General features: G+C 35.5%; 1 protein-coding gene across 2 annotated transcripts in view; it reads left to right on the forward strand.

Moving 5' to 3' along the window:
• Positions 1-18,118, forward strand: part of DNAAF4 (dynein axonemal assembly factor 4) — a 68,241-nt gene that overhangs the window by 28,599 nt on the left and 21,524 nt on the right. For both annotated transcript variants that reach the window (XM_047074447.1, XM_047074448.1), the window contains exons 5-6: positions 12,396-12,541; positions 14,231-14,340. In XM_047074447.1, the coding sequence (XP_046930403.1) occupies positions 12,396-12,541; positions 14,231-14,340 (256 nt within the window). The remainder of the gene's footprint in view (positions 1-12,395; positions 12,542-14,230; positions 14,341-18,118) is intronic.

An 18,118-nucleotide genomic window follows, 5' to 3' on the forward strand; every position in this document is an offset into this window, starting at 1 on the left:
ATGCATGATGGTTAATTATTCTATTCTGCCTACTTTTATATATGCTTGAAATTTTTTATTATAAAAAAATAAGGAACAAAGCATATTGAATTATTTTTATAAACAAAGTAATTTTAAATTAGTAAAACAAAAACACCTCATTTCCCCAGCCTGTCTTGTAACTCGATGTAGCCAGGTGACAAGCTCTGGCTGATGATATGCAAAAAGAAATCTGCTAAAGATTTATAGAAAAGTATTACTCCTTTCTGCTTGCTTCTCCTTTCCTTTTCCTACGTAAGATGAAGGTCTTTGCAGAAAGTTCATTAGCTATCTTGAGACCACAAAGAGGCAAAATACACTAAGAATGATGGAATAGGGAAGAAGAAGGAGATTGCAACATTAAAGACATTGGAAAGCCAGTACCTCTGCACTGGACTACCTTCCTACCTTCCTTCAAGCTTGTTAAGTGAAAAACAAAAACAAAAACTCATTCTTGGTTAATCAACTGTAGTCATGTTTTCTCTTCACACAGCTTAGAGAACTTTTGACTGATAGAAATGGATAATGTGCAAATTTGGTTTAGCATTTGAAAATTATTCAATGTAATTAAGAATATTAACACAGTAAAGGAAAAAACATATGATCATTTCACTATTGCAGAAAGGTATTTGATAAAATCCAACACCCATTTATGAAAAAAATTTCTCAGCAGATTAGGAATAGAAAGGTACTTTTTTACTTTAATGAAGTCCTTTTACAAAAAAATGTATAGTAAGCTTCATGTTTATTGGTGAATTAATGAATGCTTTGCCCTGCCCTGTAGGTCCAGGATCAAGGCAAGCATGTCTAGTTTCACTGATTGTTTTCAGCATTGTACTGGAGGTCCTAACCATTGCATTACGACAAGAAGAAGCAAAGAGAGGCATGAAGATTAGACAGAAAGAAGTAAAACTTATTTGTAGATGACACAATTGTATATGTGGAAATGCCTAAGAAATATGACGACTAGAACTAATAGGTGAATTAATAAATTCAGGATATAAGTCACTTAAAATTTTATTTACCAGAGGCAAACAACTGGGAAATTACATTTTAATTTATTTATAATAATATTAAAAGAGAAAATATGTAGGAATAATTTAACAAAAGAAGTGTAAGGTCACATCACTGAAAACTACAGAAGGATTGCTGGGAGATATTTTAAAAGTCCTAGCTAAATGTAGTGATAGAACATGTTCCTGAATTGGAAAACTCAATGTTCGGATGTCAGTTCTTCTTAAACTCATCTATAGATTCAATGCAATTCCAGTAGAAATCCCAGTAATCTTTTTGTAGAAATTGACAAGCTGATTCTAATATTTATATGAGAATATAAATCACCTAGAATAGCCAAATGAATTTTTAAAAATAAGAGCAAATATGTAGGACTCACACTACCTGATTTGAAGACTTAGCGTCAAGCTACAGTAATCAAGACAAGATGAAATTGGTGAAAGACAAACACAAGTTGAAAAGAACAGAATACAGAGACCAGAAATAGATCCACACATGTATAGTTCAATTATTTTAACCAAAGGTAACAAGATAATTCAATAGGTAAAGGAAGGTCTAGAACAAATGAATATCTTTATGGAAACAAATGAGGGTAGACTCTTACCTCACTGTGTACATAACACATACATAAGAAGACAATCCAATAAACAATTGGATGAAAGATTTGAATGAACTTTTAAAAGAGGAAGACATATGAATGGCCAATAGACATATGAAAAGATATTCAAATTATTTGTTAGTAAGGAAATGCAAATTAAAACCACAATGAGAGGGATACCTGGGTGGCTCGGTTTGTTAAGCCTCTGACTCTTGATTTTGGCTCAGGTCATGATCTCACAGTTTGTGAGATAGAGCCCCATGTCTGGCTCCTCACTGACAGCTTGGAGCCCACCTGGGAGTCAATCTCTCTGCCCCTTCTCTATGCTTATGCACATGCGCATGTGTGCCTGCTGTCTTTTTCCCCCTCTCAAAATAAGTAAATTTTAAAGCCACAGTGAGATACAGTACACAACACATATCCACTAAAATGACTAAAACAGAAAATTAAAGACCATCAACACAAGTGTTATTGAGGATATGCTGCAACCGTAGCTCTTGTACACCAATGGTAGAACTGTAAAATGGTACAACTACTTTGGACAAGTTTTTGGCTCCTTCCTTAAAAGTTAAGTACATACCTATCATGTAACTCAGACATCCTTGTCTTCAGTTTTTACACAAGAGAGAGGTATACACCTAAAGACTTGTATTCAAATGTTTATGGCAACTTTATTCACAGTGGCAAGAAACTGGAAGTGATGTTCATCAACAGATGAGTGAATAAACAAACTCTCATACATTCATAAAAATGAAATACTACTCTGCAATAAAAAAGAGAGACCAAACCAGTCCATACTGCATGAAATTGTAGAAAATATTAACCATTCTATAATGACTGACAGCACATCAGTGGTTATCTGGGGCCAGAGGTAAAAGGAAGGGATGAACTTCAAGTGGCCATAGGGGACTCTTGGAAGTGATAGAAACTTTCTGTCTTGATTATGATTGTGATTTCATGGGTGCATACATCTGTCAACTCATTGAATTAATACACTGTAAAATTAGTACATAAATTATTTCTTAGTAAAATTGAATAGAGTATATTGGAAATACTTCTAGGCAGAAAAACATCAAAGTGCACATGATTTTCTCAAGTTCTTCTTATTCCTCAGTTATGCTTATGGCCGGACATAGTGAAGCCTCCATTTGAGGGTCCTGGCCCTCGTACTATTGTATTTATAGGAGACTGGGAAAGGGAATCATTGAACGTCTAATTAATTAACTATGGGGACTTCCTTATCTTGTTAGAAGGAGTTCAGTTACTGGAATCAGCCTGTTCTGTTGATGTAGTTTTGACTTGCTCGGTAAGCTACTAAACGCGTTGTAGAGGGAGAGATGAGACTTGAGGCCAGGTTAATTTGTCCCTTTTCAACTTGGAAAGGTAGGGCAAATGTAAGTCTGGAAAAAAAAAAAAAAGATTGGTTGAAAGTGTGTAAATAGAGTTTCACTACCAGATCTCTTCCTCATCATGACAGAAAATTGGGGGTTTCCTTTCTGCACACTTGTAGACTGAGTAAGATTCTTCTGCATTGAAAATGCAGAGATTGAGTGAAAACCTGCACTGTGAAAATCTTAGTACTTATTCAAGGGATCCCCATGCACATGTACATATGCATGCACAAGCCTACTGTACCTGGGATGCAGATTGGAGAATTCCTCTACAGGGAAGCTAGTGAGTGTAGGATGAAAAAATCCCGCCATTTGTAATGGCCCAGCTAGTTCACCCTGCTAAAGCTGACTAGCCAACAGATGTATACAGACCTTCCAGTCAGAATTTTTATACTTTATCTCTAATTGATGGTGACAGCCAAGACAAAGAAAAATGCAACTTGGAACAGCCAAGTAATGCAGGGAACAGAAGAAAACTTCACTATAACTAATGTCTTCAAAGAAATGAAAACATATATTTTTTAAAGTTTATTTATTTATTTTGAGAGAGAGAGAGTGGGGGGAGGGGCAGAGAGAGAGAGGGGGAGAGAGAGAATCCTAATCAGGCTCTGCACTGCCAGCACAAAGCCTGACATGGGGCTTGAACACATGAACTGTGAGATCATGATCTGAGCCAAAATCAAGAGTCAGATGCTTAACTGACTCAACCACCCAGGCATCCCCAAAACAAATTTTAATCATTAAACAAGAACAAGAGGCTACAGTGAAGAATACTAAGAGAATACAACAGTTTGGAAATTTAAAATGTGATAAAAATTTTAATTGTAATCAAGTGGTTGGAATATACTTTATAATTTTTTTCAGAAAGTAGAACAAAAGGACAGATTTAAAGTAGAAAAGATAAAACAATCAGAGTATCCTTCCAAGATGTTCAACATTCAAATCATAGGGGTATAAGGAAGAGACAGGGAAAGACAGAGGAAATAATTTTTTAATGTTACAAAAATTCTGAAAACTTTAATGAATTGCCATGTTGAAAGAGTCTTTCAGGTCCAGCATGGTAGATTTTGTAATATTCATGCCAAAGCACTGATGAACACATTACCAGAAACTTTAGCACCCTTTAGACAAAGATCTTGCAAGCTTCCAGAGAAGAGGAGCAGATCATGCACAAAGGACTGGAAATGTTGGCATCTGTCCTCAACCTCAGCACTGGAATCCTGAAACATAGATCAGTGCCTTCAAAATTCTAAGTGAAAATAATTTTCACTATGAAATTCTATACTCAGCTTATTAATCAGGCATGAGGCAAAAATAAAAACTTTTCAGACATGCAAATTCTTAAAATATTTATACACTGGGAATTATACCTTTTTTCTTTTTCTATTCTTCAAAATAGTCTGCTTTCACTAACAAATATCTGCTGCTCAAACGTTTAGTAAAACTACCCCTAATATGTCTAGGCATAGAAATACATTTAGTTTCTATAATAGTTAGTGATTTCCAGATTTTCTATTTTTTTGAAGTCAATTTTGATAATTTCTTTTCTAGGAAATTGTGCTTATCGCCTTTTCAAATTTGTTTGCATAAGGTTTCTCTTATTTATCTCTATCTCTAATTATAACATAATTATCTCTATTTATTTATTTCTAACACCATTTTATTTTTCCTTGATCTACTGTTGTAACATTTTGTAAACTTTATTAGTCCATTCAAAAAAGCAATTTTTGGTTTTGTTGATCCTTTTTACAGTTTCTTTGTTCTCTATTCCATTAACTCCTGTGTTCTCTTAGTTTCTTTAGTTTTCTCTATTTTTTGTCCAACTTGTTTCCATTAATTTTGTAATATTTTAATACATGCATGTTAAGTTAAATTTTTTTCCCTCTTAAATACTATGTTAATACCAAGTCACCAAGTCTTGGAATCTTGTGTTTTTGTTCTTGTTTAATTGCAAATATTTTGTAACTCATCATTGTTTTTTCCTTTGGCCCTTGAATTACGAGGGAGTTTTTGTTTGTTTTGGTTTGGTTTTAGTTTCCAAATGTATAGAATGGAAATGACTGTAATTCTCATATGTAAAATTTTCTGAATCATTATGTTTATAAATTATAGTTTATGATATGTATTTGTGGTGTTTAAAAAATTTTTTTTTAATTTTTAATTTTTGAAAGAGACACACACACGTATACACACACACACGCACACACACACACACACACACACACGCACACACACAGAGCATGAGCAGGGGAGAGGCAGAGAGAGGAGACACAGAATCTGAAATAGACTCCAGGCTCTGAGCTGTCAGCAGAGTCTGATGCGGGGCTTGAATCCACAAACTGCAAGATCATGACCTGAGCTGAATTCAGATGCTTAACTGACTGAGCCACCCAGGCACCCCTATTTTTGTTTATCCTGAGGCTTTCTTTTAATAAACAATGGGACACTTAGATTTATTATTATAAATAAAAATACACTTTTGTCTTAGGATTTTCTTCTATCTTCGTGATTTACGTTTACCAGACTTTCTTTTTCGTTCTTTTTTTCTGTTTTTCTGCCTTGGATTTAAAGTGTTCTTAATTACTTTCTTTTCTTTCTCCTAATTTGAAAGGTACATATTCTATTTTCATTCTTTGAATGATTAATATTAATTTTTTGTATATGTTTTGGCATATAGATATAATTCCAATTACTATATTTTAACATGCATACTAAACAAAGTTTTAAGGTTAATCTCTACCATACTTGTAAATATTACAAGGAAATTTAGTATGCAAATTATAGTTATACACATCTATGTTATTGTCTAAATATTTTAGTCCACTTTTTTGAGGGGCAGGGGGATCAGTTGACTTCACTATATTTTTAAATCCCTAAATTTAGTCATTATTGTTAGTGTGGATTTTTTCTCCACTAATAGTCATTACTATTTAGATTGATGCATATTTACTGATGTTTTATTTGTCTTTGCTTCTTGTGTTTCACTTCTTTGTGGGTCAAACTGCCTTCCCTTTGATAATAAATCCTTAGGGGCACCTAGGTGGCTCAGCTAGTTGAGTGTCCGACTTTGGCTCAGGTCATGATCTCATGGTTCCTGAGTTCCAGCCCTACATTGGGCTCACTGCTGTCAGCACAGAGCCCACTTCATATCTTCTGTCCCCTGCTCTTTGCCCCTCCCTCACTTGCGCTCTCTCTCAAAAACAAATGAAACATTGAAAAAAAAACCCTTATATGAAAGTAAATCCTTTAGTAGTTCTTTAATGAAGATTTATGGGTGTAAGTTCAATTATTGTCTTTATATTTAAAAAAATGTTTTTAAGTTTGTTTATTTTGGAGGAAAGAGAGAGAGAGAACACATGTGGGCGCTTGCGAGAGCAAGCACACAAACAGGGGAGGGGCAGAGAGAAGGAAAGACAGAATCCCAAGCAGGCTCCACACCGTAAGTGCAGAACCCAATGTGTGGCTTGAACTCATGAACTGCAAGATCATAATCTGAGCCGAGATCCTGAGTGGGATGCTTAACTTACTGTGTCACCCAGGCGCACTGATTATCTTTATATTTTTACTTGTTGAAGGATGGTTTGGCTGGTTGTAGAATACCACATCGTAGTTATTTTCCATCAGTAATTTAAAGATATTTTTCTATTACCTTTTGCCTTCTAATGTTGCTGAGAAGTCTGCTCTTGATCTAGCTATTGATCCTTTATAAGGTAATCCATCTTTTGTTTCTGGTTGCTTTAAAATTCTTCACTTTGGTGTGGTTCGATTTTATTAGTCTCAGTGCAGTTTTATATTTGTTTCATAATGTCAGAACTTGGAATTTACTTTTATTAAAGAATGTATGTCTTAAGTCAGTTCTAGGAAATTCTAAGCTATTGTCTTCAAATATCACCTTTCTCAGTTTTCTTTATATTTCTTAATTGCTCTGTTATCCTCAGATCTCTTTGAGTTTGCAGATTTTCTTCACCTATGCTTAATGTGCTGCTAAACTTGTCCTAAATGTTTTAAATTTCAGTGACAATATTTTCATTTTAGAAGTTCCTTTTTTTGTTTGTTTTGCTTATTCTTTTGTCATTTTTGTTTCTTATTTGTTCTTTTGTCATTAGTTTCTTAGTTTTTCATTATGGATTTAGCTTGTTTTTGCTCTTTAAATAAACATGTTTAAAATTATTATTTTAATCTCTTCCGGATTATTCTATTTTTTCAAATTCTTAGGAAGCCATTCCTCCTGTTTGTTGTGTCTGGTAACTGTCCTTCATACTGGATTGTTTCCTTATGTGACTTATGTGTTCATCTTCAGTAAGGATTTTTTGTTCAATGGGTGCATATAAAAAAAAAATCTCAAGTGTTGTGGTTTGTGGAAGTAAGAGTTGCTCACAGGAATACCTGGAGTTTTGATTTCTCACAAGAGACATTTTTTTCCTCCTCCTGTCCAAAGCCCCAGGAAGAACAGGCTTTACTTTCCTAGACCAGTGGATGGAGATTTTATAAGTATCCTTTTTAAAAAAAAATTTTTTAATGTTTATTTATTTTTGAGAGAGACAGAGATAGAATGCAAGTGGGTTAAGGTCAGAGAGAAAGGGAGACACAGAAGTAGAAGCAGGCTCCAGGCTCTGAGCCTGATGCAGGGCTCGAACTCACGAGCTGTGAGATCATCACCTGAGCCAAAGTCGGATGCTCAACCAACTGAGCCACCCAGGCGCCCCTGTAAGTATCCTTTACACTAAGAATGCAGGCCTTCTAAGCTTCTAGTTTCATTTCCAGCTTCCCACTTCTGTAACTGTATCAGCATTAAATTTCCAGCCTTTAGTCTTTATATATGTATTTTGGATATATAGATATATTTCTAAACAACGTTTTTTTTTTTAATTTTAGTTAACAGTGCAATATTGGCTTCAGGAGTAGAATTCAGTGATTTATCACTTATTTTTGTTTTAAATTTATTTTTTAATTTATTTTGAGAGAGAGCTAGAGAGCAAGCAAGGGAACAGCAGAGAGAGAAGGAAACAGAATCCCAAGCAGGCTCTGCTCTGTCAGCACAGAGCCTGATGCCAGACTCAAACTCACAAACCATGAGATCATGACCTGAGCCAAAATCAAGAGTTGGACGCTTAATCAACTGAGCCAACCAGGCGCCCAATTCATCACTTACATACAACATCCAGTGCTCATCATAACAAGTGGCCTCCTTGATACCCATCACGCATCTAGCCCATCTCCCACCCACCTCCCTCCAGCAACTCTCAGTTTGTTCTCTATCATTAATAGTCTCTTGTGATTTCTTTCCTTCTCTCGTCTTCCCCCCACTTCCCATATATTCATCTATTTTGTTTCTTAAATTCAACATATGAATGAAATCATAAGGTATTTGTCTTTCTTTGATTGACTTATTTCACCTATCATAATACATTCTAGCTCCACCCACGTCATTGCAAATAGCAAGATTTCATTCTTTTTGATATTCCATTATATGTAAACATTTTTTTCTCTAACATTTATTTATTATTGAGACACAGAGAGACACCGAACGTGAGCAGGGGAGGGGTAGAGAGAGTGGGAGACAAAGAATCTGAAGTAGGCTCCAGGCTCTGAGCTGTCAGCACAGAGCCGGACATGGGGCTCAAACTCACAAACTACGAGATCATGACCTGAGCCGAAGTCGGTCACTTAACCAACAGAGCAACCCAGGTGCCCCTCTGCTGCTTTGTTGTTGGTGTATAGAAATGCAACAAATTTCTGCACATTGATTTTATATCCTGTTGTCTTTGCTGAATTCATGTAGCAATTTTTTGGTGGAGTCTTTCGGGTTTTCTGCATAGGGTATCATGTCATCTGCAAATAGTGAAAGTTTGACTTCTTCCTTGCCAGTTTGGATGCCTTTTATTTCTTTTTGTTGTCTGATTCCTGAAGCTAAAACTTCCCATACTATGTTAAATAGTAATAATGAGAGTGGACATCCTTGTCTTATTCCTGAACGTAGGGGGTCCAAACAGCTTTTTGTCAGCTTTTGAATTACCTGACTATAAATCTCTGATAAGACTTTTTCTTTGCTTACCTTTTGAACTGAACTGTATATTTGAACCTTTGTTTATTTGTTATACTTTTATCAAGGATTTTACGTGTATATAACATTTTATCTGGAAATTGTTTGTAGAAGTGTCTAAAGCCTTTAACTTATGCTTCTATAAACAGAAAGCTAATTTCTTTTTATTTTCTTGTTTTACTATTTGTCTTATTTTACCATAAGATTTTGGAGGCTAGATACCCTATTTTTATAATGGATACCCTATTTTTAATTTAGTGGTTGGGGTGCCTGGGTGTCTCAGTCACATGAGCATATGACTCTTGATTTTTGGCTCAGGTCATGATCCCAGGGTTGTGGAGTTGTATTCTGCATTCATGCTGAGTGTTGAGCCTGCTTGAGATTCTCTTTCTGTCTCTGCTTCTCCCCCCTGTTTCTGTGCATGGAGCTCTTTCTCTCTCAGGAAAAAAAATAAAAAGGTAACTAGTGGTCACTTTAATGTTTTTCATAAACATTAAAAAAATTTTATTTTAGCAAAATTAGTAAGAAAATATTTTTTAATTTCTCATTATGGAAAAGAGTGCTTATTTCCTTCATGTTCAGTATTCTAGTAATCATTAGTAGTATTATACTGAAGTTAGATACTTCATTTTAACTTTTTATTCTGCTTTCCTTCTGTTGTACTAACATTTAAGAATCTTATTCATAAATTTTTAGTGTTTTCTCCACTATTTAGAAAATCCATGCTTTCCATTTTTACTGTTAAGTTCCCTATGCTTGGGTTCTTAATTTCAATTTCATTTCTCCATGTTCTGGAACGTTTCTTTGAATATATCACAGTAAAACCTTAGACTGTGAATAACTTATTCTGTGAGTGTTCTGCAAGACAAGCAAACATTTCTAATAAATTTTAACCTGATACATGAGTGATGTCTTGCAATATGAGTTGTACATGATGCCGAATGTCACATGATCACAACTGAGCCAATGGTTCTCTCTGGCTGCAGAATTGTGGGTGATTGTCTACCATGCTCAGATGCTCTATCTCATGCAGTAGTGTTTGGCAGAAATCAGATTTTTCAGAATGTTGCAAGGTGCCTACAACTGGCACTTGTGTATTTTTCTTCACTTCAAAGCACCTACAGACAGTCCTTTGCTTTCCATACAACCGTAAACTTAGGAATGTTTTGGTTTATTCTAAGTCAGGCTGCTGGCAGATATAGACCCTTTCCTCTGCTGCCTTATTGCCAGTTACATTAAATACAGTACATGACAAGAGTTTATCAATGCTGTACTGTAGTCAACATCCATATGAGTATATACAATGGCCCCCATGCAGAAAAAGATTCCCTTGAGCCAATAGATAGCGGTGATTTCTGTTAATGATAGTGAAAGTCGTCTTACACAATAACCCTCCTCTCTCTTGTTTCCCTTATACTAGCCACGAAGGTTTTCAAAAGTAAGTGCAGGTTAATTTATTTTTCTTTTTGTTGTATATTTTATTTATTATTTTGTATTATATTATGGTATTATAATCATTTTCATATGAGTATTTTTGGGTTGTGGAATGAATCATCTGAGTTTCCATTATTTCTTATGGGGGAAATTTGTGTTGATATAGAAGTGTTTTGGACTATAAGCAAATTATGCTCACAAACCAAGATTTTACTGTCTTTGGAAAAGATGGCTAAGTAATATATTCACTTAGTTCTACATATCTAGGAACATCTTTTGCTTTTATACGTAAACAACAATTTACTTGGATTTAAAATTCTTGGCACATTGTATTAGATAGTTAAAGCTAATTGTTGTAATAAGGAGGTCCAAGTTACAGATCAAATAAGACAGAAATATAGTTCTCCATAATCTAATACTTGTTATGTAACAGTGATCCATGTAGGCCTGATAGATGACTGTTCTGTGTGGCCATCCAGGCTGGTGGGGCCGCCTCTGTTATTACCTCATTTGTCTTCAATCTCTGGATGCTGCAGTTGGCGTTGTTTTTTAGCCAGTGGGAAATGGGAAGAGAAGTCCACAGCAAGCAGATGTACCTATAAGATGACGATCCATAAGTTGTATACATCACTTCTATTCAGATTTTGTTGTCTCAGATTTGGCATATAGTCACACATAATTTTTTTTTAACTTTATTATTTTGAGAGAAAGAGCTCACATGTGAACAAGGGAGGGTAGTAAAGAGAGGAGGAGAGAGAGAAACCCAAGCAGGCCTCGCACTGTCAGCGTGGAGCCTGGCTCAGGGCTTGAACTTCCCAACCATGAGATCATGACCTGAGCCGAAATCAAGAGTCAGAGGCTTAACCAACTGAGTAAACCAGGCGCTCCAATCACATCTAATCTTAAGGGAGGCTGGGTTATATAGATTCTAGCCTGACCTAGTCATGTACCTAGCCTAGAACTCAAATTCTATTTCTAAAAGGAAGAGGGGAGAATGGCTAGGATACTGGAAGATAGCTGTCTCAACTACAGACATCTATAGAAAACTTGCAGTCAAATTTTTGTTAATGTTGCTTTCTTGTTTGTTTGAGTCCTTATTTTTTTCCTCCTTGTCCCCTTCCTCCCTCTCTTGGAAATGTCAATTTAGGCCATTTTCCAATTTTTTAATTTAGAAGTTTTTTTTTCTTATTTGTTTGTATTTTATAACAAAGATATTACTGTCATATTTGTGAAAAATCTGATTTTCTTTAAATTTTTGATATTTGCCTTTTCTATCTGTGTATCATGCTTTTGGTACTTTTGCAGTTTTTAAACCTAATTTTCCTTCCTTTTAATCATATACTTTATATTCTAACACGTAGATTAATTTCTCCTCTTATATTGATTTAACCATTATTACATGTAACTATCTTTATTAAAACGTATAGCTTTTCATTATTACTTTTTTTTTTGCCTCTTTTCATTAGCTATCTCTGATGGCTGAAAAACTTTTATACCATCACTTTTATACCATAACTTTTATAAGGAAGCTTATAGAAGATATTGCTGTAGGAGCTTAAGGAAAATAGAGGTAGTGTTTCCAGTGATGGCTTTCTAAAATGGAAAGTGGTTGTAGAGTTGCCTAGAGTGCCCTCCCTTCCCTAGATTGAATGTAAATTAGACACTGTGTGTTTTAACAAAGAGAACCCTAGAAAAGTAGCTGGGGTCATTGATTAAAGGACAGATAACTTGCTGCCACACTTTTGATGATGGGTTTTACATTCTTTCTAGAGAAGTTATCTTCAGTTTATTTGTATAGGATTTTAGAGGTAGCTTTGCTGTGTAATTAGTTGAACAGTCAGTTTGATTGTTAACTAGAAAATGAGAGAGAACTCACTTGCTAATACTGCTTTTGAAGGAAGAAATTCAGAAAATATATTTTTGGAGAAGTTAAAGGAAAATAGTATTCCTGCTCCTCGCTCTGTTGGCAGTATTAAAATCAACTTTACCCCTCGAGTATTTCCAACTGCTCTCCGGGAATCACAAGTAGCAGAAGAAGAGGAGGTAAGTATATTTGCTGTGAGTTACAGTGATCACAATGAAAATATTTTTTATTTCATCTTTTAAAACTAGTACTGGTTCTGAATTTAAGTATTCATTAGACTAAAGATATTACTTCTTGAATATATTTTAGTATTTCCTTATGGAAAAGTATTTTGCAGAATTTTTTTGTCTCCAGATTCAGTATGCAGTATTATTGCTTTTTCCAGGAGATAAACACTTGCCATCTATTTTATCAAATACATCATTTTCTTTTCTTTTTTTTTTTTTAAACATCTATTCATTTTTGAGAGACAGAGACAGAGCATGAGCAGGGGAGGGGCAGAGAGAGGGAGACACAGAATCTGAAGCAGGCTCCAGACTCTGATCTGTCAGCACAGAACCCAACATGGGGCTTGAACTGACGGACCACAAGATCATGACCTGAGCTGAAGTTGGAAGCTTAACCAACTGAGCCACCCATACGCCCCATACATCACTTTCTATATTAGATTTGTAAACTTGTGTTTTGGTAATGGATTTGGACATTTATTGTTAATACAATAATTACTCATTATTAACGTTAGGTATTTCTAATGTGACATTCTAGAATATCTCTCATTCATTTATAAATACCTGGGCCCTGGCATTTTGAATGTTTTCTCTTTAGGTATATAGACTCTAAGAACTGCATTATTTTTTACTACAAGGTGTTAAGTATTGCCTCTCAAATTCAAAACTTGTGGAAATGATTGAAGATCCTTAAGACATAATGACAGTTTATTAACTATTTTCTTATTAAACAATATATTCTAAATTGTATTATTTATAAAGTTATTTCTAAAATTATAAAAATATAATTATTTAAAAGTCATTTATGGGGCGCCTGGGTGGCTCAGCTGGTTGAGCGTCCGACTTTGGCCCAGGGCATAATCTCGCTGTCCATGAGTTCAAGCCCCCTGTCTGACTCTGTGCTGACAGCTCAGAGCCTGGTGCCTGTTTCAGATTCTGTGCCTCCCTCTCTCTTTGCCCCTCCCCCACTCATGCTCTGTCTCTCTCTGTCAAAAATAAACATTAAACAATTTTTTTAAAAAAGAATAAAAGTCATTTATGTATTTTTCAATATAGAAAAACAAATGTGTTATAGATAAGAAAAATAAAATAATAATCCCATGAACTCCCACAAACTCCCATTTGTATGAAATTTGGACTAGAAATTTTTGTATGTTTGGTCTTAACTATCTGGTAATGTTAAACAAAAAAGGATAAAAACTGAAAGTTTAAAAAAATCAGCATTATCAAATAGTATAGTAGTCTACTCAGGCTGCTGTAACAAAATACCCTAGACTGAGTGCCTTAAACAACAGACATCTATTTCTCAAAGTTCTGGAGGCTGGAAAGTCCAAGATCAGGGTACAGGGAGTAGTGGGAGGAGAGCTGTGTTCTGGTCTCTTCCTCTTCTTATAAGGACACTAATCCCATCATGCGGGCCCCATTCTCATAACCTCATCTAAACTTGATTACCTCCAAAAGTTCTACTTCCAAATACCATCACACTGGGGATTAGGGCTTCAACATACGAATTTTGGGGGTCACAAATATTCAGTCCATAACAAATAGTATTTCCATTTTATATAGAAGCTGGCAAATGTCAAAGTAGCTGTTAATAAAAATAAGATTTTTGTGTCCTTCATTACACTTCTCTGATTTCAGTGGTTGCACAAACAAGCGGAAGCACGGAGAGCATTGAATACTGATATTCCTGAACTTTCTGATTTAAAAGAAGAAGAAAAGAATCCAGAATGGCTGAAGGACAAAGGAAAGTATGTTGTTTGGACTCTGGCTATGAGATTTATAATAAATTTAAGTAGACCATAGTACTAACTACATTTTCTAGGTATCTTGACATATGTGCTTATGTGTGTATGTTGTTGGGGAAAGATAATCCAAATAAGCCAATTAGATAGGCAGTGCCTCCATATTTAAAAAGTCGGATTGTATAACAAATAAGGCTCTTATTTTTATTTGATTTTGCATTTAAATGTCATAGAAATGAAACATATCACTTATTAAAATCCCTTTTAAAATCACTTATATTTAACATAAGCCCTCCCTAGAAATGTGTTTTTCAGAAACTATAGCTTCTTTGATTATTCATCTCCATCTTTAAAAGATTACCAAATTTATCTTACAAATTTTCATTTTATATCCATGAAATCCTTTTATTTATTTATATGTTGCTCTGTGTGTGAATATTTTTTAAAATGTTTTTTTATTTATTTTGAGAGAGAGAGAGCGCGCAAGCGCACAAGTGGGGAGAGGGACAGAGAGAGAGGGAGAGAGAGAATCCCAAGCAGACTCTGCATGATCAGAATGGAGCCCAATTTGGGACTCAATCTCACAACCATGAGATCATGACCTGAGCTGAAATCAAGAGTCAGATGCTTAACCGACTGAACCACTGAGGCACCCCATGTGTGAATATTTTTATACAGTTATCAAAAACAGTACAATCTGATACATTATGAATGGCAATTTGATTTCATATTTTGAGGCGGTTGTAGATATTACTTATTGTATTTCATGACATAGACTTTTATTTTCTTATTGTTGCCATAATAAACTATCATGAACTTAGTGGCTTAAAACAACACAAATTTATTATCTTACAGTTTTGGAAATCAGAAGTTCAAAATGGGTTTCACTGGGCTAAACTCAAGGTATCATCTGTATTTCTTCTAGAGCCTATAGGGAAGAATCTATTTGCTTTCATTTTCCAGTTTATAGGTTTCCTGCATTCCTTGGCTTGTGGCCTCCAGCCAGCAATTGCATCACTCCAACCTCTCCTTCCATAATCCCATCTCCTTCTCTTGCTCTGACTTTCCTGCTTCCCTCTTTCTTTTATAAGGATCCTTGTGATTACATTAGTATCCTTTGCTTAATCCTGAATTATCTCCCACCTCAAGACCTTAATTTAGGCCAGTCTGTGGAATCCTTCCTGCCATGTTAGGTGACAAAGTCACAGATTCTGAGGATTAGGATATGGACATCTTTTGGTGGGGTCGTCTCCATTATCTGTCTACCACAATGTCTGCATCTGTATTTTTCTTTTCTTATTTTTTCTTGGTCTTTTTGCCTGTTACACCACCAGGGATTAATATGTAGAGTTGAACTGAAGTGACAATTTTTCTGAAGGTCAGAGGCCTGAGGCTGACAAGTTGGTTTCTTTTACTTCCAACATTAAAGTCTTACATGATCCTTCCTCCTCGTTCTCCCCTTCCCTGCCTCCCTTCCTCTCCATTTATTCAACCATTAAATAAACATCTATTAATTGTTTGCTATTTACCAACTAGCCTCTGAGCTACAAAGATCAGTGCAGGAGACATACTTATACAAATACTTATAATACTTTGTGAGAAGTACAATACATAGAAAAGAACAAAGTAGAATGAGAGTACATAAGAGGGACATTTACCCCTAAAGGAAGGAAGGTATGTTCAGAAAAAGCTTCATAGCAAATGTAGCACCTGAGATCCTCAGTGATAAGTAGAAGTTTTAAGAGAAAGGGAAATAAAGGCATTCATTTCAAGTATTGGAGAAAATATGAACAAAAGCTCAAGAGACAAGAAATGGTGTGATATATGGGTCAGGAACTATGTGTGGTTTATATTTTGCTAAAACATAAAATTTGAGGCTAGGAGTAATGACAAATGAACCTAGAAAAATCATCAGGGGCCTTGTGTGTTTGGTTAAAATTCTTTTTTTAAATTTATTTTTTAATTCAAGTATAATTACCATTTGGTGTTATATTAGTTTCGGGTATAAAATATAATGATTCAGCATTTCTATACATCACTCAGTGCTCATCATGGTAAGTTACTCTTAATCCCCTTCATCTATTTTACCCATACCCCCATGTACCTCCCATCTGGCAACTACTAGTCTGTTCACTATATTTAAGAGTCTAGGTGTTTTGTTTTTTTTTTTTAGTTTTTTTTAGATTTTATTCTGTAAGGAGAGGGAAAAAATGTGTTGTAGAAAACACAGCAAAGACCTTGAACTGGCCTTGTGGTAGGTGGTGTTGTAGGGGTGAAGAGGAGGGAAAATTGAGAAATAATTATGAGATAAAATAGGCAGAACCTCTTGATCGATTTGGAGGGAGTAAGAAGGAGGAGTTCTCAGTTTCTAGTTTGAATGATTGATTGCATGCTGTCACCAGCTAAATTAGGGAATACTAGATGAGAGGTTCATCAGGAGAGAATGCAGGTAAGTTCAGTTTTTAATATATTGAGTTTGAGATGTCTCTGGGCCATTCTGGGTGACACTGTCGGCAAGTTTGAAACTCAGAGGAGAAGCCAGTACTGTAGAAATAGATTTGGAGCTTATCAACATTTATATTGTAGTTAAATTTATAAAAGTGTCTGAGATATCCACAAAGAGTGTGTAGACCTGGAGAGTAGTGGCCTGAGGATAACACTCTGTGACCTGCCAACATTTGAAGGTCTGGCAAAAGGAAGGAGTACACAAAAATATTCCCAGAAGCCAATGGAGCAGAAAGTTGAAACAGTTTTTGTTTTGTTTCTTTAAGAATATAAAAGATTTGAATAGATTTGGAGACAAGAGAAAGAAGAGATGATTGAAATCCTCCTGAGCAGAGTGGAGAAAATTGGGTCAAAGCCAAGAATTGGATGGATTGTCTTGATTTTGTCCTTTTTATCCAATTGGTTAGCCTTAGTGAAGACAGAGTTTGGTTTGGCTATGAATTGTTCCTCCTTGCAGCCTGAGAATGCTAAAATGGGCAAAGCTAAGTGGGCTGTCCTGTTGGATTGATTACTTTGCTCTAGAAAATGTTGATGGATTGACTTGGAATAGACAGAGATACTTCATTTTCTGAGATTGGAGGGAAGAATAGTGGAGACAAGTATATATCTAGATAAGGGAAATTGATTAGTGAATACTGTTGGCTCTGCCAGGTTGAGAACATGAATTCATAGAGATGTCAGTACAGCTGTGTGATTTATCTCCTTTAGGGTTTAGTCTTCTTTCAGATTTAAGAATAGATCTTGGGCCAGAGTGGGAATTTTAACTGACAAGTACAGTAAAAGACTAGTAGTGCAAGGGACCAGATTGCTCATAGAAAAATAGCTCAGTTGGGGCACTTGGGTGGCTCAGTCAGTTAAGCATCCGACTTCAGCCCAGGTCATGATCTCACAGTTCGTGAGTTCAAGCCCCCTGTCGGGCTCTGTGCTGTCAGTTCAGAGCCTGGAGCTTGCTTCGGATTCTGTGTCTCCCTCTCTCTGCCCCTCCCCATTCACATTCTGTCTCTCAATGAATAAATGTTAAAAAAAAAATTAAAAAAAGAAAAAGAAAAATAGCTCAGGTATTTAGCCACAAAGTCCAAGTTGGGTTACACAGGAAGAGATGCCAGGCAACTCAGTGGCTCAGTTGGTTAAGCATCTGACTCTTGATTTTGGAATCTTCTGGAATCATGGCAGAAGTCGGGATAGAGACAGATGCTGGGAACCAGTTTCAAAGGCCTTAATGAATATGAGAAGAGTGATTTTAACTTTTCTCTCTGTCTTTCTCTTAAAGTAGGCTCCA

This window comes from Lynx rufus, unplaced genomic scaffold (assembly GCF_022079265.1).
Source record: "Lynx rufus isolate CCGP_SWC_20201006 ecotype Redwood Valley unplaced genomic scaffold, mLynRuf1.p SCAF_13, whole genome shotgun sequence".
Taxonomy (NCBI): Eukaryota; Metazoa; Chordata; class Mammalia; order Carnivora; family Felidae; genus Lynx; species Lynx rufus.